General features: G+C 45.3%; 1 protein-coding gene across 1 annotated transcript; it reads left to right on the top strand.

Moving 5' to 3' along the window:
• The first annotated feature begins 1,751 nt into the window (after nt 1–1,751).
• On the top strand, nt 1,752–25,768 carry AP1G2 (adaptor related protein complex 1 subunit gamma 2). Its single transcript, XM_020809743.3, has 22 exons — nt 1,752–1,938; nt 3,273–3,477; nt 4,562–4,686; nt 5,654–5,795; nt 6,392–6,488; nt 7,801–7,877; nt 10,490–10,585; nt 11,427–11,507; nt 12,336–12,434; nt 12,849–12,904; nt 13,437–13,550; nt 13,731–13,871; nt 13,984–14,038; nt 15,282–15,404; nt 15,887–15,976; nt 16,284–16,414; nt 17,663–17,767; nt 19,893–20,040; nt 20,509–20,629; nt 22,560–22,726; nt 24,538–24,636; nt 25,028–25,768. The coding sequence occupies exons 2-22, from the start codon at nt 3,274–3,276 to the stop codon at nt 25,130–25,132; spliced, it is 2,376 nt and encodes a 791-aa protein (XP_020665402.3). The 5' UTR covers nt 1,752–1,938; nt 3,273; the 3' UTR covers nt 25,133–25,768.
• The last annotated feature ends 731 nt before the right edge of the window (nt 25,769–26,499 follow it).

Raw genomic sequence — 26,499 nt, 5'->3', positions numbered from 1 at the left:
ACCTATGAATCACTTTTCTTAAATAAAGCCTCTGTGCTTCATCAAGAGGAGACGGATAGTGACATTACTGGAACAAATTCCCAGGGCACATTTTTCCTGCCCAGTGGAGGACTAAAGCAGAAGCTGGACCAATGAGAAGGAATGTTTTAATTAATTTTGCAATGGGAATCTTTGCTGAGCAAAGGGGGCCTTTTGGGGTAAATAAAGGAGGAGGACCTTCCCCATAAGGGAAGACCCTGCTGAATAACATCACTTGGTGTGCTACCTGTTTGTGTGAGCCTGCCCTTGGGATGATGCTTCCTGCCATCTCTGGAAAACCAATGCCTCGGCCATACCAACGACCTGCAAGTCACGAATGACAAAAAAGTATGTTGTCAGGATGAATTCACACCCTGTGAAGGGCAGGGAGGGGGCAATTATTTCCTTGAATCATCCCCGCCCTGGCGTCCTGCTGGCAAGACAGGACTACAGAGTCTATCATCCCCAGCCAGCAGGACCAATGGAAGAAGGATGAGGCCTGTAGTGCACGGCGTACCAGTGTAAGGAAGGATAATTTCTGTTCTCCACTGAGGGCAAAAACAAGTGGGGGACTCGAGTCATGGGACGCTCTGTCAAATTGGACTGAAATCGCACTGGCGACTCAACTTGGACTTGGTTTGTTTTTTCCCCCACAACTCATTCCCCCCCCCACTTGAGTCGGGCGCAACTCATGACTTGGTACTCACCCACCCCTCCCTTTTTCTTCTGGGGCTAAACACTTGTTTCTAATAGGGACTCAGACTTGGGGCGAAAGACTTGAACTCAGGACTCAGGGGGGCCAAAAACATGTCAACCTCCCTGGTTCGAACTCTAGACGGAGGCGAAACGGAGGAAGAACCTTCTTTCGGAACTGGGAAAAGTTGGGGGGTTTTTTGGCTACTCTCCGCCTTCCATCTCGGATTCATCGCCCCGCCGGGCCTTTCTGCGGGTCTCTGCGTCAAGAGAAACGGGCCCTTTGGGTGTGACCTCTTTTCAGAATGGCCACAGACCATTCTGATCTTCTTCTGAAATTCTTTGGTGTGGTCCATCAGGCAGTGGGTATTTGCAATATGATCTCACGTGCCTCTTCCTTTTCGAAATCCAGCTCGAACATCAGGCATACAGTATCTTGCTCCATATAAGGTAAACACTTTTGTTGCAACACCTTAAGCTTTATCAACTTACTGTACTTGGAAAATCAAAGCAATGGTTCTATAGTTACTGCAGATCTTGGCATTGTCTTTCTTGCGGATTACAAGGTACAGAATTTCTTGAACATTTCCAGTCTCTGGGCCATTGTTCTGTTTTCCATATTTGTTGATCTATTCCTGCTAGAATTTTGACAGACTGAATCTCTATGCCTCGAAATAGCTCCTTCGGTATTCTGTCTACTTCTGGTGATTTGTTTCTTCCTCGTGTTTTCAGAGCAGCTTTCACTATACCTTCTAGAACTTCAGGTTCTCCCCTTTTGTCGTTCCTGTTTCTTTGAACCTGGTTATTGTAATCAGCTGCTTTGACTTGGATTCCTGCCTTGAGGAAAAGAACAGTTCTAGCAAGGAAGTGGGTTTCTTTAACTTAAAAGATTTGTTTTAGATCTTTTAAAAAGAGGTGCCCCTTGTTCTTCCTACAGATCCTGACAACTCCTCTGTTCGCCCCACTCCTTCTTGTATGAGAACAGAAATGTGTTTTTCCAACATCAGTCCAGCAGAGGGCTCCCTTGGGCTCAGGGAGTTGCAGAAGCTCAGGTGAGTTTACCTGGCTGGATAGCTGGCCGGCCTTTGTCCGGAAATACAAGAAGTTGACTCAGCCAAAGAGGGGTGAAAAAGGGAGCGTGCCCGATCTCCCCTCTCCTTTCCGCTTCTGAAGACTAGCTGGGGCTGTGGGATCGGAGAAAAGCGTACAAAGGAGACTTCTAGACAGGTAAGGATGGAAAGGAGAATTTTTTTAAAAAATTAGTTGTAGAAGAAGGTAGCCGTGTTAGTCTGTGCAAGCATTAGAGGTATAAACAAAATAAAAGTAAAAAATAAAACAGCAAATAAAAAGACGAAAACTGTATGGGACCTTAAAGACGAACTTTACAAGCTCACATTAAAAAAGCGTATAAAGCTGGTCTTTAGGGTGCCACCATATTTTTGTCTCCTTATTTTATTTTCGTTTTACTTCTATTTTGTTTTTACCTGTACACCTCTTGCCCTCTTCTCTACGGATAAGAGCCAAATTCATTCAAACCGTGCACGTTTCTGAGCTCAGCATGGATCTGCTCGAAGAGGGAAGAAAGGAAACCTGGGTTGGCATTCTTTAAAATCCTTTATGCCTAAGGACAACGTGAAGTCAGACGTGTACGGGCCTACCTTGAAGGGAGGGTTTCTATGGGGGGAGCAGGAGAAGGCTGGGGGTAAAAAAAAACAGCGTGAACGGCCTCTTTCGATCCAAAACGGTGACATATGGGGCAGGAGAAATCAGGTCGTTGCTGTGAACCATGGTTAAGATCTTCACAAAAAGCCGTCCGTTTCTGGTGCCTTGCGTGCGGGATTTTACTTACCCGATTTTATGTGGGTTTGCCGAACTGCTCAACAGATTTTGCAACCTGAAGGGAGGCTGTTTGCCCCCTCCCCATTTCAAGTTATTTGGAACTTGAGGTAGAGAATCTCACGAGAGACTCCTAAAGGATTTTATTTTATATATATTTTTAAAAATCATCATGGTACTTGTAATGAGAATTTAGATCATTACGAATCTGCTCCGGTTTGGCGAACCGGAGCCAACATCGGCTGGGTGCTTTGAAAACCAGCCTGTAACTATGAACCCAAATTACAAACGGAAATACGATCCTGCACCATTCTCCCGCCGGCTGAATTGTGAGAAGAGCCCAGGGTATTAATTAAGGTGCATGAAGCAATTTCAATTAAAAGAACAGAGCTTTCCTGCCGGAAGCCCTCAGCCATCGACTGGGGCCATCTTGGCGATGGCCTAGATAGGAGAAGTAGTCCAACCCTCCCGTGCTTAAGCCGGAAATTGCTGGCATTCAAAGCCATTACATTCTAGGTTGAGGAAGCTTCGAGTTCGAATCCTCATTGTGGGGGGCGGACGGAGGGAGAGCAAGCCCTCTGTGAGGTCTGCGAGGCAGTTTTGTGTCTTATTTTCTCCTAAACTAAAATATTGGTGTTTGTAAAGAGTTTTGACTCGAAGATACTCTCTGTGGGCCGAATCCAACCCCACCACACCCTTTTATTTCTCCCCCTTCCTCTCTCCAGGATGCCAGAGGCGCCGCTCATGCTATCGGCCCTGATCCGGACCATACGAAGTGCACGGACCCAGGCGGAGGAGCGTGAACTGATCCAAAGAGAAAGTGCCAAGATTCGTGGCGCTTTTAGAAGCGATGAATCTGAAACCCGAGCTTCCAATTTAGCTAAATTACTCTATATCTACATGTTGGGCTATCCTGCCCATTTTGGCCAGGTACTTCTCCGCCATGAGGCACCTCGCTGTCGTTCTCCACCAGCATGTATTTTTTTTTCATGACGCGTTCTCCTCACAAGATCGGGGAGGAAGCTTAGAGATGGGATTTGATCAGCTCAAGTGAGATTCATGGCTAAGTGGGGATTTGAACTCGGGTCTCGCCAATCTGAGTTGGGCGCTCTAACCCCTTGACCACAACATATGCAGTGCTCACCTCTGGACCATACAAGATACCCCTAAAGGCCAGCCGCCACTGACCAGCGTGGCCTTAGCCTGAATCCTTGAGCCAACCCAAGCCGCCAGCAGGTTCTGGGACCCCTTCTTAGGCTTCTTTCTAAACATGTTGATCCACTTCTGGTTTTTATGCAAAGAACCCATTTATTAGAAGTCTGGACTGATGGGTCTCCGTGAAATGGAAGATGGACTTTCTGTAAATAAAAGGAAGACATTTCAGCAGATTTAGCTTGCGTGCAAGACTCAGAAAAGGGGAAAGCAGTAGGAAAAGAGGATGATGACCTATGGGAAAGAGATTGACTCAATAAAAGGAAGCCACAGCTTTTAGTCTAGAAAGAGCTGTTACGGACAGGAACATTTGGAAGTCACTAATTAATGGGGTGCTTTTTTGGCGGTGGACTCTTAGCCACCTTGGCAACAGCAGGAGGTAGCAGGAATCGGTGAGCGGCCACTTTAAAACGCTCACCATATCCCAGACTTTGCATTCTTCCAGTGGAAAATTTATATGGAAACCCCAAATATAGAATCCCAAACCTATCTGCTTCTGGGAAAAAAAGAGAGAGAGAAAGAGTGATTTCAGTACAACATCTCAGTAGAAATTCCAGCTGAGTTCCCCCAGGGACATGGGTGTGTGTGTCATTCCTGAAGCAGGGGAGGGAAGCCATTTTAAGTGTCTAGATTTAGAATAATTAAAATTTTTTGTTTAAAAATGTATTGTACGGATAATACAGGATTGCCTCTTTAACCCATTTAATTGATTAAACGTTACAGCCTTGCCCTGATTCATCTTTAAATGGAATACTTTAATCCTTGTTTTGTTATTCCTGCCGCCATGTTCCCCCCCCCCAAGATGGAGTGCCTGAAGCTCATTGCCTCCCACCGATTCCACGAGAAAAGGATTGGCTATCTCGGAGCCGCCCTCCTATTGGACGAGAAGCAGGACACTCACCTTCTACTGACCAATAGCATCAAGAAGTGAGGAGATAGGCACCCCCTATGTTTTTTTCTTATAAAAAGGTGTTTTATAAATAAGAAAGCTCACTGATGCCCTCTAGTGGCCAGTTTTTACTTTAATTAAAATGGGGGGGACACAGTGTTGGGCACCCTGAAAACATCATAGAATTTCATTTACATCCCTTGAGGGATGGGGTTACTGAGCATTTGTTTTTAATTTTGGAGGAGGGATGGGTTGTGCAGGGGCCGCAAAAAGATCTACAGATGGACCTCCATATTCTTTTTTTAATATATAACATTTTATTAGTTTTCACTATTTCTACATTTAATTCATGCTTGTCAAAAATTGTGTTACATGGGTTTGCTTATAATTATTTTCTTGTCTTGGTCCATATTATCAGGGTATCAGTTCCCAGCTCCCTCCTGGCAGATGCTGAGAAACGCGGATAATAGCAAACCCTATTATAATAGCCAATGCTATACATAGCATGGTCTCTGTCTCCCTCTAGTGACCAGTTCTGGTAACTTCATATTTAGAAATATATCTATGGCTAGGATTTTTCTTTTAATCTTGCAAATATTTTCAGACTGTGGATAAGTCCCTGAGCAGATACAGATCCCGCGGATAAGGTGGAACGTCTTGTACACAATAAGTTTGAGTTGTGAAAAATCAGGGGAAGCTTCCCCTCAAGGGAACTGAACGTTGGGCCTTTGACTTTTGACTTGATTAGGGTTGCCTAAAAGACTTTTCCAACCTCGGTGGAAAAGTGCCGACGTCCAATACCTGTATTGGTAAAAGAAATACGGAAATTAGGTGGGAGGGTGGGGAAATGGGGTGCATGAAGGGAAAAAGGGGGTGGGAATAGAAGATCAGAGAGACAGAGGAGATTTGGGTGCCTTAAAGAAGGAAGCAGGGCAGGAGTGGCGCTTTTGAGAATTGTCTTATTTTCCGTCCTCATCCCTGTTTTTTAATCTCTCTCCCACCCAGCGATCTCTTGAACTCAAGCTCCTGGGTTCAGGGCTTGGCCCTCACCACCCTCGGGTCCCTGGGCTCAGCAGCCATGCTTCGGGATTTGGCCGGGGAAGTGGCCCAGCTGGCCAAAGGGGGACAGACCTCCGTACGGAGGAAGGTGAGAAGTGTTAAGCGGGGAGCCTGAGAATCCTGCCCGTCGACTCCCTCCTCCCCAGGTCCTTTCTCGGTTGTTCGGAGGCCATCCGGTCTCTTCCCACGCCTGGCGGCCTTCCTAGTCTTTTCAAGACGGGTTCCGGGAGCGGATTACCGTCGCTGCACACGCCCAGTGAGTTTCCCCCTTTGAGCAGAGGTTTGAACCCAGGACTCCTAAGTACAAACCCCACCCTCTGCAAACTTATGTCACGGTTTCTCCAATTCCCGTTGTCGCCTTCTGGGTATGTCCGCCCTTCCAAATTTGCCACTAGATTAAAAAGTGCAGGTCTGTAGACTCTGTTAGGAGAGGAGTGCTCTGCACATGCTCAGAATCATGTCTTGTTTTAGTTGTTTGAAGGCAGGCTATAAATTAAGCCTGGGAGGTCTTGCCATTCATTCCAGAAGGGTGCAGCTGTTCTGCAGAAAATGCACTCTGCACATGCTCAAAGGCACTGATCTTTTACCAGAACTTCAGCATCAGAGATTCTTATTCAAATCCGTGCCTGCTCCAACCCCTCTCCTCTTTATAAATCTCCTTTGCTTTTTTTGCTCTCCTACTAGGCTGTGGTCTGTGCTGTGCATATTATCCGGAAGGTGCCGGAACTCACAGATGTGTTTATTCCACTTGGGGAGAAGCTATTGACTGACTCGAGTCATGGTAAGCACCTCTGGCTTTTTAGTCTGATGCCAAACATGGACATCTAGAAAAAATTGTAGGCTAATATTTGGTTACTGAAATACTTCTTGACTCAGTCTGAGAACCACCTCCCTTTGCTGAAAAGCAGCTGGAATGGTCAGCGTTCTGGATTCTAGATCAAATCGAGCCTCAATTGTCAGTAGAAGCTGAAATGATGAAACCGAGGCTATTCTACTTTGAACGTATCATTAGAAAGGAGAGGAGAGGAGAAAAACACTGCAGGTATGAGAGAAGGAGGGACTAAAAAGGCCAAGGGTCAAGGGAAATGGTGGACATGGGCTCAGTTGATGGAGCGGCCCTGGAGGTGGGTCCCAAGCTTCATGAGGGTGGTGAGCGCATAAACCCTGGTTCCCGACAGGGAGAAATGAGACTAAAGCATCCGCTCTAAGAGGCTCAGAAGGTCTTCAGGGTCAACCTGCCGGAGAAAAGCCTAAAATGGACCACGCTGCAGGATCAGTCTTCTCAATCCTCCCAGTGTGGAGGACACACAACCTCAAATGACAGGAAGCCAGATTTCGGTTGAATATCAGGAAAAACTTCCTAACTGTTAGAGCAGTATGACAGTGGAAGTCATGACCTCGGGAGGTGGTGAGCACTCCAACGCTGGCTTCCACTTTTTTAAAAATGTGGGTACGTGCACTCTAGGTTGGTCCATTTCCAGCACACGGCATCGCTGAAAATAGACCAAAATAGACCGTTGCAGCTGTCAAAACTACCAAGGCTCCTTCTGCTGTCAATTTATGGTATCCTGAAGTGGCTTAAGAAACAAGCTACTTCAGGATATCGGCAAATTAAACACTTCCCCTGCTCCTCTGTAGAGGGGCAGGGGAAGTGAAATTATTATTATTTTGCCTCTGCTAGATCACTACTGTGCTGATGTGCTGAATCACTTAGATTAAATAAAAACAAAACATTTTCTTTGCTTTCGTGTGAAGAGCCAATCAAAACCACAGCTGCAGTTTTTCTTATTTCCCGTTTCAGAAAGGGGGAAATTAGGAGTTGCCTTTGGAGGTGCTGTAAATTACTTTGGCCAAAATTGTCTTGTGTTTTTATTGCGACATAGATGCAGCAAATGTCTGTGCTAACTTAATTTGCAGCCGTGCGCCTCTTGAGATTTACAGTGATTGCGTTATGCCAGAGGACCTAACTGAGCTTCTTTTGGCTCGTAACTAAATAATGTGGATGGCAGCAGCTCAGAAATTAAATTAGTACTTTTTAAGCTTTGGAACTCATGGGGACAAGAGACAATTACTGTCTGTCTGTCTGTCTTCAGGCATTTTACACGGCTGTATAATGTTAATTGCAGAGATGTGTGAACAAAACCCTCAGGCCCTGGAACGCTTCTGCAAGGTAGGATCTGGATTCACGTGGATCAACCTCTGGGTTTAAGCAGAATTGAGACAAAGGGTATTTTTTAAAAAAAACTCCAACTCCCAAAATGCCCACCAGCTGGGAGTTGTAGTCTACACATCTGACAGTTTCAAGAGACACCTTCTCATCTGATTCCTGACCTTCATGAGCTTCACCGTTCCCTTTTTTTCAGAGCTGGAAATGCCTGGAAGTTCACTTCTACTTCGGAAGAACCAAACTATTTAAGGCCCAAACTTTACTCCTTTTAATTCATTTTAACCCTGCCTCTCTTTCCATTCAAAGATTTACAAGTCAGCTTGCTAAACAAGGCTCAAGAACTTTGATAGGTAAAATGTCATGTTAAAAATGCAATTAAACACACAATCCTATTAAAAGACCAACAATTAAAAACAGTTTTAAAAGACTAAAACTGAGCGTGGATGTCTGGCGTGGCGTGGCAGATAGAGCGATGGATTAGGACTCAAGAGAGCTGGGTTCGAATCCCTGCTCATCTATGGAAATTTACCAGGTGGAAAGCAGTGGAGTTGGTACAAACAACTCTTAAATATTTTGAAAACCTCATCCTGTGAAGACAAGTAGGATATTGGCAAAGGTGGGGGAGCCATTTCCCTCCTGTCTAAAGACATTCAGAGTGATTAGCAAAGATAAACCCTAATAAAGTACAGATTAAAAGCAAAGCAACTCACAAGGAAGTCGTCGGCAGACCCCACCCATGGCAGGCATGACCACCAGACAGATGTGTGGGTGGGAGGAAAACTGGCCCCCTTACTGCACAAATCATAAACAGAAACAATTACAGCAAATTTACAGAAATTTTAATTTGGTTTCCAGTTCACATGTCTGCAGAGATGGGCTAATCAGGTCCATGAAAGCTTATACAGTATTAAAATATAATACAGTGGTGCCTCGCTAGACAGTTATCCCACATGACAGTTTTTTCGCTGGACATTGACTTTTTGCGATCGCGATAGCGATTCGCAAAACAGTGCTTCCTATGGGGGAATTTCGCTGGACAATGTTTGGTCCCTGCTTCGCAAACCAATTTTCACTAGACAACGATTTTGACAGCTCTCTCCGTGCTCGCAAAACGGGTGTTTTCGGGACCTAAGCTTCGCAAGACAGCGATTTAATCAGCTGATCGGCGGTTCGCAAAGCAGCTTTCCTATGGCCAATCTTCGCTAGAAAACGACAATTCTTCCCCATTGGAACGCATTAAACAGGTTTCAATGCATTCAAATACAGTGGGGTCTCTACTTAAGAACTTAATCCGTATTGGAAGGTGGTTCTCAAGTTGAAAAGTTCTTATGTTGAATCTGCATTTCCCATAGGAATGCATTGAAAACCATTTAATCCGTATCTGCTGTTTTCCGTCCATAGAAACTACAGTGGAACCTCTACTTAAGAACTTAATCCGTTTTGGAATGGTGTTCTTAAGTTGAAACGTTCTTAAGTTGAAGCAAAATTTCCCATAGGAATGGACTGAAAACCAATTAATCCGTTCTGGCTGTTTTTTTGTTATGTAGAGGTGCGTTCGTACATTGAAGCATTAGTTCCCATAGGAACTAATGCAAAGCTGGTTAATACGTACTCTACCACTAGGGGGAGAATTTTTTTAACCTAAGATGACCTAAGGTTAAAAAAAGAGCAGGAAAGGTTTTTTTTCCTGTTCTTATCTTGGATTTCTGTTCTCAAGTAGAAGCAAAAATTAGCAAATGGAGCTGTTCTTAAGTTGGATTGTTCTTAAGTAGGGACGTTCTTAAGTAGAGACCCCACTGTAGCGAAATGCTTTTCGCTAGACAATGATTTCGTTAAACAGCGATTTCAGTGGAATGGATTATCATCGTCTAGCGAGGCACCACTGCAGTCTTTAACATGCCACAATGCTTTTGCCCTTTTTGAAAAAAAAATTCTTTTGTTTTTGCCAGAATTTTTTTCTGTTGTTATATCACATTGACATCAAACAGGATGTCGATATACCAGTGTTGGCTGCAATTCTGTACACCGCTGTCCATGAGGAAGGTCCACTGATGTCTGAGAGCCTTTTCTTCCGAGTAGACCTGTGAAACACATTTGTTCAGCGTAAGGATATTGGCTCCTGTGTTGCACCCGCTAGGGGTGGAATTCTTTTTATTTCTTGGATGACAAATTCTATACTTCTCTCTTCTGAGGGTTCTCCTCGGCAGACACCCTAGATACGGCTTATCTGAGAGAAAGGCCTAACTGGAAGACTGTGAGGCGTAACTAGGCCTAGCTCTACCTAGCTTCCTATCCAGAAAGAAATTTCCCACCTAACACTGGGGCAGGAAGAGGAAGCCTGGGCAGAGCTAGGCCGAGCTAAATCTCAAGGCCGTTCTCCCAGGTGAGCCACATTTAGAGCCTCTCAATCGGGGAAAACTCCCAGAATTGGGAAATTTGGGCTCTGTAGTCCAAGAAACTGCCCAAATCCCCATGTAGTGATTGCTGTCTTCCCATCTGGTGCCTGCCTTCTCCCTGTGACACCACAAAGATCTGCTCCTAGGACTCAGGAAATGGGATGTTATGATCAGGAAATCCAGAAACTCACACTTCTGTTTTGTTCCCCCCCCCCACAGTGTGTGCCCCATCTGGTAGGCATGCTACGTAATCTGGTGGTGGCTGGATACTCCCCCGATCACAGCATCTCGGGAATCAGCAATCCTTTTCTGCAGGTAAACGGATCTTGTCCTTTCACTCGCCTTTCTTCTCATGAACTCCTGGATTCTCTCTTTCTTTCCTCAGTCCAAGGGAATTTAAATGTTTCTCCTCATTTCAAATTATTTTTAGGCTCCCTCAAAGAGGAAATCCCATGTGGAACAAAAAAAAAACCCACCCCCAATAAAATTTAGAAAACAAATAATAAATTAACAGAGAATTTGAAAACTCCGTCTTGTGGTTCTCTGGGAGAAGCTGGAGATGGGTCTTCTAAGAAAATAATAAGCACCACCTAATTCATACCAGGGGTCTTTCAGTAGCCTACTCTACTGGCCAACTGGCAGGAAACAGAATTTGGGGAAGTTACATTTTTTTGGCCGGCAGCTCCCAGGATCTGTCAGGTTCTTCAGAACCTGGAGAACATCTACCCCTCAGAACCACATCCATGGACCAGATTATCTCACGGTGTGACACAGCTTCATGACCAGGTCATGAATTCACCTGTACGTGGGTGGCCTTGGTAATCAGCGATGGACAGAACGGGAGCAGGCACCCACCAGGGACACGGTGGCTACTCAACCATTGCGTTGACAAGTGCGCTAAGGTTTGCTTCTCTTTCATGTCAACTTCCCAAGCCACTTTTCTGCCTCCTCCTCCTCCCTCTAAACCCAACGTAGGTTCCCCAGATGCTCTTGGGCTACAACTCCCTGAAATTTTGGCCAGCACCAGCTAGTTGTGGAGACTTCTGGGAGTTATAGGCCAAGAACATTTGGGCACCCGAGGTCAGGTACCACTGCTCTCCTCTCTGAGCCATCCCTGCTCCCATACCTTATCACCTTCCCCATCTCTCCCTCACAGGTGAAGATCCTGCGGCTGCTAAGGATTCTGGGGCAAGACAATGAAGACACCAGTGAAGCCATGAATGACTCTTTGGCTCAGGTGAAGATGGGCGTTGGGTAGAGAGAGTGTTGTAGGCGGCAGAGAGGGTGAGAACGTTTTGGAGGACTTTGGAGGACCACCGAACAAAATGGCGCCCATGTTCTGATTAATCTTTTGGAGGCGTGTTCTGGATCTTATGGAACAGATCACTAGATACTCTTTAGATTTATCACGTAGATTGTTTTGACTGGCATTGGCAATCAGTTTTCTTTTTTAATTTACTTGTATTATTTATTGATTTAACATATTTATTCTCCTTTCTTCTAAAAAGGGCTGAAGACGGCTTATAATGTTTAATATAATATAATATAATATAATATAATATAATATAATATAATATAATATAATATAATATAATATAATATAATATAATATAATATAATATAATATAATATAAAGTCTGTTGCAGCAAAACTGAGAAATAGCTTTATGATGGCTTAAAGCTTAGCTGGTTTTATTTGGCATGAGCTTTTTGTGGCCCGAGATCCATTTTAGCAGCTGACAGTTTGACCTGGTGATTACCCTAGCAATCATCATTTGGAGTCCTAAGCCTCTAATTTGTCGTTTGGTTTAAACATCATTACTGTCATACAAACCTCAGGGTGTCTGCAGGTTTTTGACTGGCAGGTGAAAATAAAAACACACCTTCTGAAAAAAAAAACAACTGTGGCAGGCAAGATTTATTCTTTGAAAGCAGCCTGTATTGGTCTCTGGCTCAGCAGCAACAGAAGAGGGTGGAAAGATGCCATGATGAACATGTTGTTGGAGGGGGGGAGGAAAGGGGCATCCCATAATGAGTGCACTGGTGCTTCGTTTGTCTGCTCCCAGGTAGCCACCAACACGGAGACGGCACGGAATGTGGGCAATGCCATCTTGTATGAAGCGGTTCTGACGATCATGAGTATACGGTCAACCAGTGGATTGCGGGTATGGCAGGATTTTGTGGCATAAAGAAGCCAATATTTGTCTGTTTGAAACCAGCCTCTTCCTCTCTCTTTTCAGTCTTGTTTTTCGGACAACTCGATTCTAGGGATACATCATTCGGGAAGCTGCCCAACACAGTTACCACGCTGTCCAGTTTCAGGCTATCTCTCCCCTTCTCAAAGGCTGCTGTCAGGATCGTTTGAGTGCCCTAAATAACACAGAACACGGCCAACAACCAGAAAAACCTACAACCACCATTCCCTAAAACCCTTTTGGGTCTAGTAAAAATCAAGAGTCTTGGAGTTCCACTGATTACTCTTAGCACGGTCTGTTGCTCTGCGGATCATCCTTTGCTTTCTCGTTGCTGTAGATTATACCTTCTGAGGAAGTAAGGCCACTTTCCTTTTTAATACACAGGTTCTCGCCATAAATATCCTCGGGCGATTTCTCCTTAACAAGGATCGGAATATCAGGTAAGAAAAATAAAATCCAAAATTGAAAATGAGGCGGAAAGGCCTGATAAATTTCAGCCTTTTGATCTGCTAAAAGCTGGCTGGGCTCTTACAGAATGTAAACAGTGGGACCACAGTATCCATGGAATCAGGACCCACAGTTTCACTTATCCATGGTCGAAAAGTATTAAAAGAAAAAAAAATCAATTAAAATGTTTTCAAATGTATTACCAGAACTGGTCATTAGAGGGAGCCAGAGACGTGTGCTATGAATTCTTGTTGGTGAAGAATGCATAGCATGGTCTCTGGTACCCTCTAGTGGCCAGTTCTGGTAGTGATGTGGAAATATTTTTTCCCCCTTTTACCATGCTATATATATATAGCATTCAATATTATCTGTGATTTTCAGTATCCACAGGGTGCTTGGAACCAATCCTTCATGGGTATCAGGGTCCTACCGTACTGACGTCTTTAAATATTGCTGTCATCTATTTTTTCCACCAGAAATCCAAATAAAGCTGTTTTTTCGGGGGGCTGGTCATCATTCTTGTAGGTATGTGGCTCTAACGTCTCTCCAGAAATTGTTGCAAACGGAGAACAGTGCAGTCCAGAGACACCGAGACACAGTTCTAGCCTGCCTGAGTGATCCTGACACAACCGTGAAGAGGTGAGAGAAAGAGGTGGAAAAGGAAGAAGAAAAATCTCAAATAAGTTCCACCATCAAGAGCAAGCTTCCCTAACTCATTGCCTTCCTGCCATGTTGGATTAGGAGAGTTGTAGCCCAACATGAAGGGAGGGTGCTGGGTTGGAGACAGAGAAGAATAACTCGGGTCTCTCTTCTCCTCAGGCGTGCCCTGCAGCTTAGCCTAGCTCTGGTCAACCCTAACAATGTCAAAACGACCATTAAGGAACTTCTGGCCTTCCTCGAGGACTGCGCCCCAGAGCTGAAGTCGGACTGCGTTTCCGGAATATTCCTGGCCGCCGAGAAGTGAGTGAGATCCGGTCCTTGCCAGCAGGGGGTGCTATAGAGGAGAACGGTTGGCCTCAAGAGACGAATCCATCAGGGGAATGGTCTTGAGACGTTCTCGTTTCTTCTCCAGATTTGCGCCCAACAAGTGCTGGCACATCGATACCACCCTTCGAGTTCTCACCATGGTAAGATGGAGGGCAATGGCCGGAAGCTTCCCTCTAGGATCCACCGAGAGCAGAGGGTCACAGAGCTGTGGCCCAGGGGTTCCCAACCAACCTTGGTTCCCCAGACGTTCCTGGACGAGAAGTCCCAGAAGCCTTCACCACTCGCGCTGTGCCGGCCAGGATTTATGGGAGTGGTAGTCCAAGGTCTAGCCAGTGGCTCTCTGTCAGTGGCTTTTATTCAGCTCCTGTTTCCCCAAGACGATGGGAGCGAGAAACCTTTTTTTTTTTAACGTTGGAGAAAAGGTCAAGAAACCATGTTCTTTCCAAAATGTGACCTGCCCTGCTTTTGAAGTCTCTGTCAATCCTGCTTTCCTTTCAATACTCTAATGTTTTTGCCCCCAAGTTCTGTTTCTAGCATCAAATGGGAACCCCAATCCTCGGCCTGTGTGTGTGTGGGAAAGTGTTTTGAGTTTCCTGGTTCAACGGCACCCACTCTGTTCCAAATGCTTTCCTGTAGGGAAGAGTCAATCCTGTGGCAGTTTACAGGATGGTAGAGGACGATAAGACACCTATTTAATCCTCACTGGAGTAGAAAGGGACTCCGTAGAGAAACGTCTTTGCTGTGAGGAGAGTGAAATACAGTAGGACCCTCTTATCTACGGGATGAGTATCTGCTGATTCACTTATCTTCAATATTAAAAAATATTAAAAGGAAAATCCTAGAAATATACAGTGGTGCCTCGCTTGACGAGCACACCATTTAATGACGAATCCGCATAAATTCCTATGGAGGAACTCCACTGAACGGTGAGTTTGGGAGCCATAGGAATGCATCAAACCAAGTTTAATGCATTCCTATGGCTTTTTCCGTCCCGTTTAGCGATGTTTCTGCATAATTGCTGGGAGAAACGGGGTATCTATATTTGTATGGTGAGTGTTGTGTATATTTTAACTTTTTTTGTAGTGGTGTTGTCCAGTTTTACCTTGGGGAAGAGCACCTCATTTCATTGCACCCATTTGTGAGTGCAATGACAAATAAATTTCTTATGTCTTAATCCGGAACGGATTAACGTCGCTATGCGGGGCACCACTGTATATTTCTCAAGACGAAGTTACCCGAACTGGCCATTAGAGGGAGACAGAGACTCTGCTGTGTATAGCGTTCTCTATTATCCGTGTTTTTCAGCATCCGCGAGTGGGCTCGGAACCGATTCCCTGTGGATACTAGGGTCCCAAGGTGTTGCATTTTAATTCCCCTTGACAGGCTGGCGCCTACGTGCGTGACGACTGCGTGCCCAACCTCATCCACCTCATCGGAGGTGCCAAGGACCTTCATAGCTATGCAGTGGAGCAGCTGTACAACGCTCTGAGCCGAGACATCTCTCAGGTAGGGAGCGCAGGGCTTGATTTTCAGATGGCTGGGAGACAAGACATGTTTGCCAACTGGTGAAGAATCAGGAGAAGAGGAAGAGTGAAGCTGTAATCCCAGGCACACTTCATGGAATCCAGCCCCTGTTTAGGAGGCACCTCGGGGGAATCGAACTCCCAGCCTCTGGCTCCTTAGCCGGATGTCTTAGCCAGCAGTTCACTTACCCATATTTCTATCCCATGAAAATCAGAAGCTGCAAGGCTTCCTTTGGCCAGCGGATGGCGACCAAGGCCCAGAAAAGAGCAAGCCGGCCAACTCTGTTTTTCCGCTTACTCGTGGGTATACCTTCTTCTCCCCCATTGATGTGTTGGGAAAATAAAATGAAATTACTCCTAAATCTCCCCACTCTGGACTCCTTGGTAATTAGAAAAATAAAAAGAGGAGTGGAGGGTTTAAATATTCCCCTTCCATCTTATTTTTTTTTCCTTTCCCTTTCTCAGCACGCTTTGGTTCAGGTGGCCACCTGGTGCATCGGTGAATACGGCCACTTCCTGTTGGATGGCAGCCGCAAAGAGGCCGAAGCTCAACAGGTATGGAGCCAGCAATTTAAGGTTGGCCAGCCGTTATGGGGGCCAACAGGAAGAAGAGAAAGTTTGCCCAGAGGATTATAGAATCGTGAAGTTGGAAGGGGGCTTGTAAGGCCATCAAGTCCAACCCCCCCCTCTCGAGGTCATGGGTTCTGTTGTCATACTGCTCTAACAGTTAGGAAGTTTTTCCTGACATTCAACCGAAATCTGGCTTCCTGTCCCTTGAGCCCATGGTTGCATCTCCTGCACTCTGGGAGGACCGAGAAGAATGATCCTACAGCGTGGTCCATTTTAGGCTTTTCTCCTGCAGGTGGACCCCGAAGACCTTCTGAGCCTCTTGGAGCGGGTGCTTCAGTCTCATTTCTCCCTGCCGGGAACCAGGGCTTATGCGCTCACCGCCCTCATGAAGCTTGGGACCCACCTTGGGGGCAACTCCATCAAGTGAGCCCATGTCCGCCATCTCCCACACCCCTCGGCCTTCCAGCCCCTCCGTCTCTCATGCCTACATCTCCTCGCCTGTGAGATGGCCGGACATTGGCCATCGGTCTCAAAACTATAAATTGTGGAGGCCAACATCAAATCTCACAAAGTCCCGGCTTCCTGTGTTGCAAGAACGGAGCATCAGCTTGCCCTTCCCAAATACTGTATTCCTGAGAGCAGAGAAGAAGAATTATTGGAGGTCAAACTTCCAAAAATGTTCTGAGGGATGCTTTAGACTGCATTTATAGAGTAGGAAATTGTTTGAACTCGGGATAAACGGATGCATCCGTTTTTTGTCAGCCAGAAGGTGGAAATGTTTGCTGAAACTCAAATCAGTTGGGTGGATTCCCCCCCTCCAGGAGATGCTATCTCTCACCCTCTCACATTCTTTAAATGTGTTTCCCTAAATCCCAGCCCTTTGTCCATCTTGAATCAGAGTCGTTTTCCTCCTGCGTTGTGCCCCACTTCTGTGCTAGAAACTAGAGCACTTCATAACCTACATTTCCTTCTGTAGTTTTTACCTCAGATGTTCTGCTTCTAATTGTTTATCGGTTGCTTTTACGCTTTTCCTCCAGGCATACTGGTTGCCCAAGGTGATGCAGGCGGCTTTCCCCTGCTTCTAATTTATTCTCACAACAAGCGTGTGAGGTAGGACAAGCTCAGAAAGAGAGAGAATGTGACTGGCTCAGTATTTATCCAGTCAGCTTCGGGGCAATATAGTGGCTTAAACACAGGTCTTATTATTTTTTGCCTGTACTGGCCTATCGCTGATGTGCTGAATCGCTTAGATTAAAAATAATTCTTCAGGTTTTCATGAAGTGCTGTTTGAAAGCCATGACTGCGGGCTGTTTTAGGATCGGCATGAGGCAAAAAAAAAGATGGTTAAAAATTTAATCTGTGTAATTCAATGCATCAGTAATAGTCTAGCAGAGGTAAAATCATGATAAGAATTTCACTTCCTCTGCCCCTCTGCAGAGAAGCAGAGGAAGTATTCAATTTGCCAACATCCTGAAGTGGCTAGTTTATTTAGCCACTTCATGTTACCAGAAATGGACAGCAGAGAGCTGGATGAAATAGAGTTGCTTGAGGTGGATGTTGTGCTCTGTGTGTGTGTGTGTGTGAGAGAGAGAGAGAAAACGAATGAAACAATGAATAAATCAGCATCTCTTCCTCTCGATTTCTTTCTTTCATCCTTGTGGCCCCTGCCAGCCGCATCCGGAGTTTGGTTTCCATTTACTGTAGCTGTCACGACATTGAGCTTCAGCAGCGGGCCGTGGAGTACAACGCGCTCTTCCGGAAATATGACCACCTCAGGTATTCAGGAAAAGCCAGTTGCTCTGTTTCTCCAGGTGGGCGGTAGAGGCCCTCATGAAACTGGTGCGAAATGGGAAATGTGTTCCGTGTCGTGAGGCAGCAGGTGGAGCAGGATTTGGGCGCTTCGACGCCTGGGTTAAAGACTTTATGGAAAACCTGCTCCTGTCGGCAGTGGATCCGAAAAATGACGTTTTCCAGGCTTCAGCGTCCGTGTACAAACATCTGACCCCAGGTTGTTTGTAAATGTATTTACTCTGAGCTTAGAATTAATTAGAAGTAGCTAGTTGTTTTTGAGAAATGAATAAAATAGCAGTTTCAAAGTTACCTAGATGTGAAAAACAATACTTAAGCTACTTGGACATAACAAGTAACAGATAGTTAGCTTCAAAAGGAACTTTTAAATAGCATTTTAAGCATTTTGACAGGATTTTTTCCGGGTTTTCTGCCACTCTCTTATAAATCCTAAGCGGCGAGAGAAGTACTACTGTATTTGGTTTTGTGTTTTATATTTTTATATTTCCAAGGTGTAATATCAGAATTGGCCACTAGAGGGAAACAGATACTTTCCCATTATTTTCCTAGTTGTTGTGATTGAATGCAACATGCTAATAATGCACCATGCAGGGAATCACTTGTGAGACAGGAATAACAAGAATGAGGATGAGGATGATGGCGGCCTCTTTGCCTAAAAGGAATGAATACCACAAAGTTCTTTTTCACTGTAATGTTACAAGCTCAGCATTTACTCAAACACTTGTATGACCTTTTTGCAGATCAAAGGCCATACCTGAATTAATACCTACTAGAGTAGACCCATTGGCTGGAATCCAGTAATAAAATGTAAGCAGAGTAGGCCCATTGAATCAGTAGAGATTGGGTGAGTCAACGGTTTTGTAAATGCCATTGATTCTATGGGCCTACTGTAACTGTGACTTAATATGGGATTAAGTATTAGATCAACTGCCAAATGTGAGGTCAACACCCAGGTAAATCTCATTGATTAAATGGATCTACTCTTCACCAACAGAAGTTAGCCCAGAGGAACAAACTTGGCGGCTCATAGTTATTTATTTATTTATTTATTTATTTATTTATTTATTTATTTATTTATTTATTTATTTATTTATTTATTTATGGCTTGGTTTTGTGGCGTCTGTGTGGTATAATAATGGACCGAAGGACAAACTAGGGCTTGGACGCCCAGGGTTCAAATCCCCCTCTTGGGCATGGAAATCCACTAGGGGAATGGAACGGGTGAAACCACTTGAATATCTCACTTATCGCTAAACCAGTTTTCTTAGCTCTCCCCCCAATAAATTGATTTTATTTTATTAATTATTTCTTACATACAGTGGGGTCTCTACTTAAGAACGTCTCTACTTAAGAACAATCCAACTTAAGAACAGTTCCATTTGCTAAATTATGCTTCTGCTTGAGAACAGAAATCCAAGATAAGAACAGGGAAAAAAAATCTTTCCTGCTCTTTTTTTAACCTTAGGTCATCTTAGGTTAAAAAAAATTCTCCCCCTAGTGGTAGAGTACGTATTAACCAGATTTGCATTAGTTCCTATGGGAACTAATGCTTCAATGTACAAACGCACCTCTACATAACAAAAAAACAGCCAGAACGGATTAATTGGTTTTCAGCCCATTCCTATGGGAAATTTTGCTTCAACTTAAGAACGTTTCAACTTAAGAACACCATTCCAAAACAGATTAAGTTCTTAAGTAGAGGTTCCACTGTAGTTTCTATGGACGGAAAAGAGCAGATACGGATTAAATGGTTTTCAATGCGTTCCTATGGGAAATGTAGATTCAACATAAGAACTTTTCAACTTGAGAACCGCCTTCCAATACGGATTAAGTTCTTAAGTAGAGACCCCACTGTATTTATTCTTTCCTTCATTTTGAGGCAGACAAGGTCTATTATATATGTTACATGAAGGCAGGAAAGAAAAGGTAGGAAGCGAGCAATGTGATTCTTTAAAGTGATCTTATTTGATTTTCTATAGCATGACATCTTTTGTGGGTTATGATTTTTAATCTTTAAAATACCGAAAACGATGGTTTAAAAAAGCTCCGCTAGACCTGGAGAAACTCATTGTTCCCCGTTTTCCTCCGATAGAGCGTCTCTTCTGGAAAAGATGCCCTTGGCAGACAAATCGGGTAACAGCGAGGAAGGGAGTGAAAAAGAACAGAATGGAAGAGAGGGGGTTACCCTGGAGGTGGCACCGTCCGGGGACACCAAAAAACCACCGGAATCTTCCAACCAGGTGGGGGGGTCCACGCCTCTAAAGGACTGGCGTCAATATCCCCTGATTCGCTTATCCGCGGTCTGAAAATATTAAAAATATTAAAAGAAAAATCCTAAAATATATATGTTTTAAAGACAAACTTACCAGAATTGGCCACTACAGGGAGCCAGAGACCATGCTATGAATAGTATTGGCTATCCAAAAAGCGTTCGCTATTATCCATGTTTTTCTCCATCTGCTGGGAGGAGGGCTTGGAACCGATCTTCAGCAGATACGGGGGTCCTACAGTATTTATATGTAGCCATTCTCCTCCTTGGGATCCCACTGCTTGAAAGAGAAGAGGAACTGGAGAGAAGAGTTTTAGTTTCTTCTTAGTTTCCAAAAAGGGATTTGCATAGCTCAGTGGTTTGGGAATTCGATTCCTCACTGGGCCTCCTTGGCAGTCTGATATTTCGCTTTCTTCAATCCTGTCTTGTTTCTCCCTAGGTCTTTGATCTCTTAGACCTCCTTGGGGGACCCACGGAATCCTCCCCAGTCCAGCCCAGCAACAGTGCTCCGAACGCTGGGGGATCCTTCCTTGATTTGCTTGGCAACCTAACACCGCCAGGTACGTGGGAGGCAAGAGATGCCGGCGAGTCTGATAGAGTGAGAAAAGGCCGGGAGAGCTTCTCCTTCTATAATCTCAAAATTTAACCGGGATAAATTACTTTGACGGCCTACAAATCCCAGAATCCTTGAGCAGGGGATTCTGGGAGTTGTTGTTCAACCAAGCCACTTGTCCGGCCTCTGTCCAAGTTGTTATTCCAATCGTATGGGTACCTCCCGAGACACTTTGGCTGAAATCCTGTTGCTTAAGCGGAGTAAGTCAAACCAAGAGTAGGCCCATTGAATCTGGGGAGTCTGCTCCTCTGTAAGTGGCCATGATTCAAGGGGACTGACTCGAGTGGTGACTTATTAGGCCCAGCAATAGGATTTCAGCCACTGAAAGGATGATCTGCAGTCCTTCCGTTCTGCCCACTGATTGTCTCCGAAAATATACCCATTTCTTCTTCCTTCTCTTTGTTTCCCTCAAGGCTTCCTTTTTTTGTGATAGGAGGGGGGCTCTTCTAAAGTTTTGCCAAGTTTTATTTTGATTTTCTGGATTAAGAGGTCGGCAACCTGCAGCCGTGGTTGGGCTCCAGTTCCCATCTGCCCCAGTGAGCCTGCCTAATGATGGGCATTCTAGTTCAGCAACATCTTTGAGCGAAATCAAAGCTTTTCCCCTTGTCTGAATGTCTTGTGAGTTAGGATTTTTATTTGGCAGCGGAGGACCAGGAAGCTTTGTTGCACAACAAAGCAGAAATGGCGAAATCTAATAAAACGTTTCTACTGACATTTGCAGAATTGAGGGGAAATGTTCTTTCCTGGTAGGAAGCACCCGCTCCCTTAGCAGAAAATCATCACTGGCCCTTTGTTAGTTTCATAGGTCATCAATTAGCCTGCAGAGGAAAGGCGGCTGCCTTTCTTTCAGGAAGCTATGGTTTTGTCAGCACGGTGAAATTTGGTGCAATCCAGCCGGTGCCTGAGTGGCCCTTATCTTCTGTGCCATCTATTTTATTTCTTGATACCTGTCTGTGAAGGCAGAGCAAAGAGCTACGTATCTGGCATCTTAATGAATCATGCCAAAAAGATTGCATGCCATACGGGACCTATGCCAGAAAGATACGGGACAGCTCTTAAAGGGGAAGGACGGATCATTTTAAGTGGAAACACAAGCAAACAAGGTCTTTTTCTGTGCCAAATAGTGCAATCAAGGAAATGTACAGTGGTGCCTCGCATTTCGATGTTAATTCGTTCCAGCGAAATCGCTGTAGATCGACGTCATAATGCGAAAAGAAAAAAACCCATTGAAACGCATTAAAATCTGTTTAATGCATTCCAAAGGGCTGTAAACTCACCGTCCAGCGAAGATCCTCCATAGGGCGGCCATTTTCGCTGCCTGTGCAGCGAGGAATCCGTCCCAGAAAACAGCGGGGGGGCATTTTGTTTACCCGGTGGCCATTTTGAAACTGCCGATCAGTTGTTGGAAAATTGTCGTTTTGCGAAGAATCGTTTCCCAAAGCAGGGAACTAATCATCGCAAAGCGAAATTCCCCCATAGGAAACATTGTTTTGCGATCGCAAAAGCGATTGCAAAAAGTTCATTGTAATGCTGTTTCATAGTTAAACGGGGCAATCGTAAAGCGAGGCACCACTGTACATCATAACTATGTGCCAGCGTGGACAGACTCTAAGCTTCATAGGGTTTGCTTACTCTAAAGGAGAAACCTCAGATCTGGAAGCTCAAACAGTCCATGTGTGGACTGGTGTGTATGGACCGGCTGGCTGCTGGAGATTACTGAATAATGTGGTCAAGGCACTTGGCACATGCTCAGATGCACCCTTTTACTGTTTCACTTAAGCAGTAAATGAACTGAAGAAATTACATGCCTTAGCACAGTTGCATATGTTGGATAGAGTTAATCGCTCACTTGTCCCCTTTGTTTCCCATCTGAACAGAAACGGCTTCGTCCTGCATGACCGTCTATGAACGGGATGGGCTGCTTGTTGAATTCTCGATGGAACGCCCCCCGCTGGAACCCACCTTGCTGTTGATCAGGGCCACGGTATCCAACCGAACCCCCCAGGATGTTCCTGGGTTTTCTCTGCAAGTGGCCGTTCCCAAGGTGAGGTCTGGGTGATGACACCAGTGGCCTACAGCCTTCCCAGAATACTATGTCCTCATGCTCTGTACATCAATCCTCATCCTCACCAAGGATTGAGTCTCCCGGAGACACATACAGTGGTGCCTCGCTAGACAGTTACCCCGCATGACATTGACTTTTTGTGATCGCTATAGCGATTCGCAAAACAGTGATTCCTATGGGGGAATTTCGCTGGACAATGTTTGGTCCCTGCTTCGCAAACCGATTTTCACTAGACAACGATTTTGACAGCTCCCTCCGCGCTCGCAAAACGGGTGTTTTCGGGACCTAAACTTCGCAAGACAGGGATTTAAACAGCTGATCAGCGGCTCGCAAAGCGGCTTTCCTATGGCCAATCTTCGCTAGACGATGATTCTTCCCCATTGGAACACATTTAACAGGTTTCAATGCATTCCAGTGGGGAAATGCTTTTCCCTAGACAATGATTTCGCTAAACAGTGATTTTAGTGGAACGGATTATCATCGTCTAGCAAGGCACCACTGTATTGTGGCCGAATTCCCACCAATTAGGCCTGTGAGGTAGACACCCTGTCACAGTTTAACCAGATTGTTGCAAATAGTGTCCACCACCACCACCAGATTTCAGCCACTTGCTTGGTACAGTTTTGGGGTTCTTTTAAAGGAAAAAAATGCTGTTATGTGTCAGCAAGTCGCCTCCGACTCATGGCAACCTTATGAAGGAGTGATCTCCAGATTGTCTTGTCCTCAACAGCCCCGGTCAACTCTTGAAAATTCCACCTTGTGGCTTCCTTGAGGGAGTCCCTCCATCTTGTATTGGGTCATCCTCTTTTCCTGCTGCCTTCCACCTTTCCCTGCATTATTATCTTTTCCAGAGAATCCTGCCTTCTCACGAAGTGCCCGAAGCAGGACAGCATTGGTTTCAACATTTTTTTAATCTCCAGACCTAGTTCTGGCTCAATTTGATGTAAGGGCCTGCTCGTATTTGTCTTTCTGGCAGTTCAGAGCAGCCACAAAGCTTTCCTTCGGCACCACATTTCAAACAAAAGTCAACATTTTTCCTGTCAGTTTTCTTTACTGTCCAGCTTCCATACATGGAAATTTATGTGTCTGAAGAGTATAGAGCTAATACAAGAATTATCCCAACAACATAGTGTTTCAAAAAGTATTACATGCCATTGGGTGAGCCAGAAGTGAAATATTCTGGCCGTTAGTGACTCAGCTTCATTCAGAGGAATGAATAATATGGTAGGACCGCAATTATCTGGCTCCAAACCCCTCATATGGATGCTGAAAATCACGGATATTGAAACACTATCTATCTATCTATCTATCTATCTATCTATCTATCTATCTATCTATCTATCTATCTATCTATCTATCTATCTATCTATCTATCTATCTATCTATCTATCTATCTATCTATCTATCTATCTATCTATCTATCATCATAGTCTCTGGCTCCCTTTAGTGGCCAGTTCTAGTCATATAACTTGGAAATACGTATTCCTATGTTTTTAAAAAAAGTATTTAATATTTGCAGGCAGTAGATAAGAGAAACTGTGGATATGGCAGTCCTAATGTACCCAACTTAATTCAGGTTCTCACCTGATCCTGATTCTAACTTCATCAGCAGCCCTTAATATATTTACGTTGAGGTGTGAAATAATACGATTTTTATTTTTAGCCTGATTGGATGAGTGTTTGAGGAAACCCAGGCCCTTTTGGGGCAAGGGAGGAGGGAAACAGCCCTGGATTTTTAAGGGGTCATAGAAAAAAGTAAAACAAACTCTTCTCTGTTGTTCTTGCCCCAGTCCTTCCAGGCGGACCTCTCGCCCCCCAGCAGCTCCATCGTCCTCGGCCAAGGTGGCCCTCCGGTGACGCAGCTCATCCGAGTGTTGAACCCCAAAAAGGTAAGAACTGCAAAAGTGGGGGAAGGGCGTGATAGGTTACAGAGGGATGCAGGGGGGTGGTTTTGGACTCGAACTCAGCGCTTGACCAAAAATGGAAATCTCTTCGCTTCCAACGCGGTGTCAAACCGTGAAGAGCCTGTTCCTTCCAGCAGCCTTGCTCCTGGCTGGCTAAATCCAGTCCATTCCTCCCTCTGGGTGATGCAAAGTAACACACCCATCGTTCCCCACTCCCATAACTGCCTTAAGGACTAGCGCCTTGGCTTTTGTAAAAACAGAATATCGAATCTTGCCTTCCGAGTAAAATCCGCCATTTCAGGCTTGTGACACATCCTGTTTGTAAGTGTGGCAAAGACATGGCAGCGCACGATTTATTTTTCCTTTTCGATCTCAGCTCCCGCTTCGGATGAGATTACGGCTCACCTACACTCTACCTTCCGGGGTTTCGGTACAGCAGATCGAGGAAATCAACTCTTTCCCGGAGGCTGCCTGGAAATGAACAGCAAGGGAGTAGCTTACGGTGTTCTCCCAGCCCTTCCCCACCTCTGTGATGTGCTCTGCCCCATCATCTCCACATTCTTAAGGGCAAAAAAATTATACTTTCAGAACGGCAGGGCTGGAAGGGACCCTGTGCGATCATCCAGTCCAGCCCCAGTCCAGGAGGCACCGTGGGGGAATCGAACTCCCAACCTCTGGCCCCTCAGCCAGAGACCTAAACCACTGATGCTTGCAGCTCTCCGCCAGGCTGTGCCTTTCTCTCCTCGGGACGTCCCTCTTAATTAGCACCTCTGCAAAGGAAAGAAGGCTGTATGCATCAGTGGGTGGATCTTGGGAAGGAGAAGCTTGTTCAAAGCAGCCATCAGAAAGAACAGGTAGAGAAGGCAGAGCATTTCCAGAGAAATGGAGCCGGGAGGGGTAGAAGAGCGGAAGAGAACAGGGGGAATCCCGTGTTTCGTCAGCCGGTTTCCCTCCCTTCTCACTGCCAGCTGCTGGGAAATCAATTCAATTGATCAGCTAAGACGGGGAAATGCCACAACAACTGAGCGGGACTAAATGGAAATCAATGAAGATAAAGAGTTGAAGGGGGGGGGGTTGTTAGACAGAAATCTCCAATAAAAAAACAACCAAAGCACAACCTATCCCTCTTCATTGGCGGATTCGGGTTTTGCTGCTTCTGACGGTCTTTGGCAGGGGACAAGATGCTCACCTCTCTCCTCCCTGCTGCCTGAAATAGACCTGCTCAGCATCCCGCAGTTTACACACTTCTCTGCATCCACCCTGCCGAGAACAGAGCCAGCGATGGCCACTTTGATTCTGGGAGCTACAGCGCTAAAGGGGACCAAGTTGGGGAACGTTCCTCCTTTGGGACGACAGCTTTTCTGCTTCTCCAGCCAGCTTGCAGTCTGAAATACAGGGTTCGCTCAGTTCTTGCAAAGAGTCTCCACAAGCTTGTTCTGAACTTTCCACCTCCAATTTCGGCTGCTCCATGTTCTATCCTTGTTGCACTCCTGCTTATGAGCCACGGATAAGCTCAGATCTCTTTATATTCCTATGACCTCGTCTTCAAAAGGTGCTTCAGCCGAGCAGCCGCAGTTCCATCACATGGTGGCAATGAGTTCCAAAGATCCGCAATGGAATCTGTGAGTCCTTTTGGCCATTCTCTCCAACATCTCTCAGATTTCCTCCTTGTGGCTCTTCGCGTATAACCCTGACGAGTGTGCATAAACGTCTTCCACTGATCCCTTGATTTTCTCCTGTCACATAGCAAATGGGGTGTTTTGCTGCCAGCAAGCTCCACTCTCTGTTCTTCCATGCTATTGGCTAACCTGCTGTGATGTCACACCATGCTCACCATGGGGGTCTAAC

Source organism: Pogona vitticeps, chromosome 6, assembly GCF_051106095.1.
Source record: "Pogona vitticeps strain Pit_001003342236 chromosome 6, PviZW2.1, whole genome shotgun sequence".
Taxonomy (NCBI): domain Eukaryota; kingdom Metazoa; phylum Chordata; class Lepidosauria; order Squamata; family Agamidae; genus Pogona; species Pogona vitticeps.
The sequence above is the reverse complement of the archived record's forward strand: the minus strand, read 5'-3'. Positions and strand labels throughout refer to the sequence as shown.

Excerpts from the sequence above, each read along its gene's own strand:
- AP1G2 (XM_020809743.3), top strand. The coding sequence starts at position 3,274 with ATGCCAGAGGCGCCGCTCATGCTATCGGCCCTGATCCGGACCATACGA. Across the intron at positions 7,878-10,489 it reads CCCTGGAACGCTTCTGCAAG|TGTGTGCCCCATCTGGTAGG; the intron begins GTAGGATCTGGA and ends CCCCCCCCACAG. Across the intron at positions 10,586-11,426 it reads TCAGCAATCCTTTTCTGCAG|GTGAAGATCCTGCGGCTGCT; the intron begins GTAAACGGATCT and ends TCTCCCTCACAG.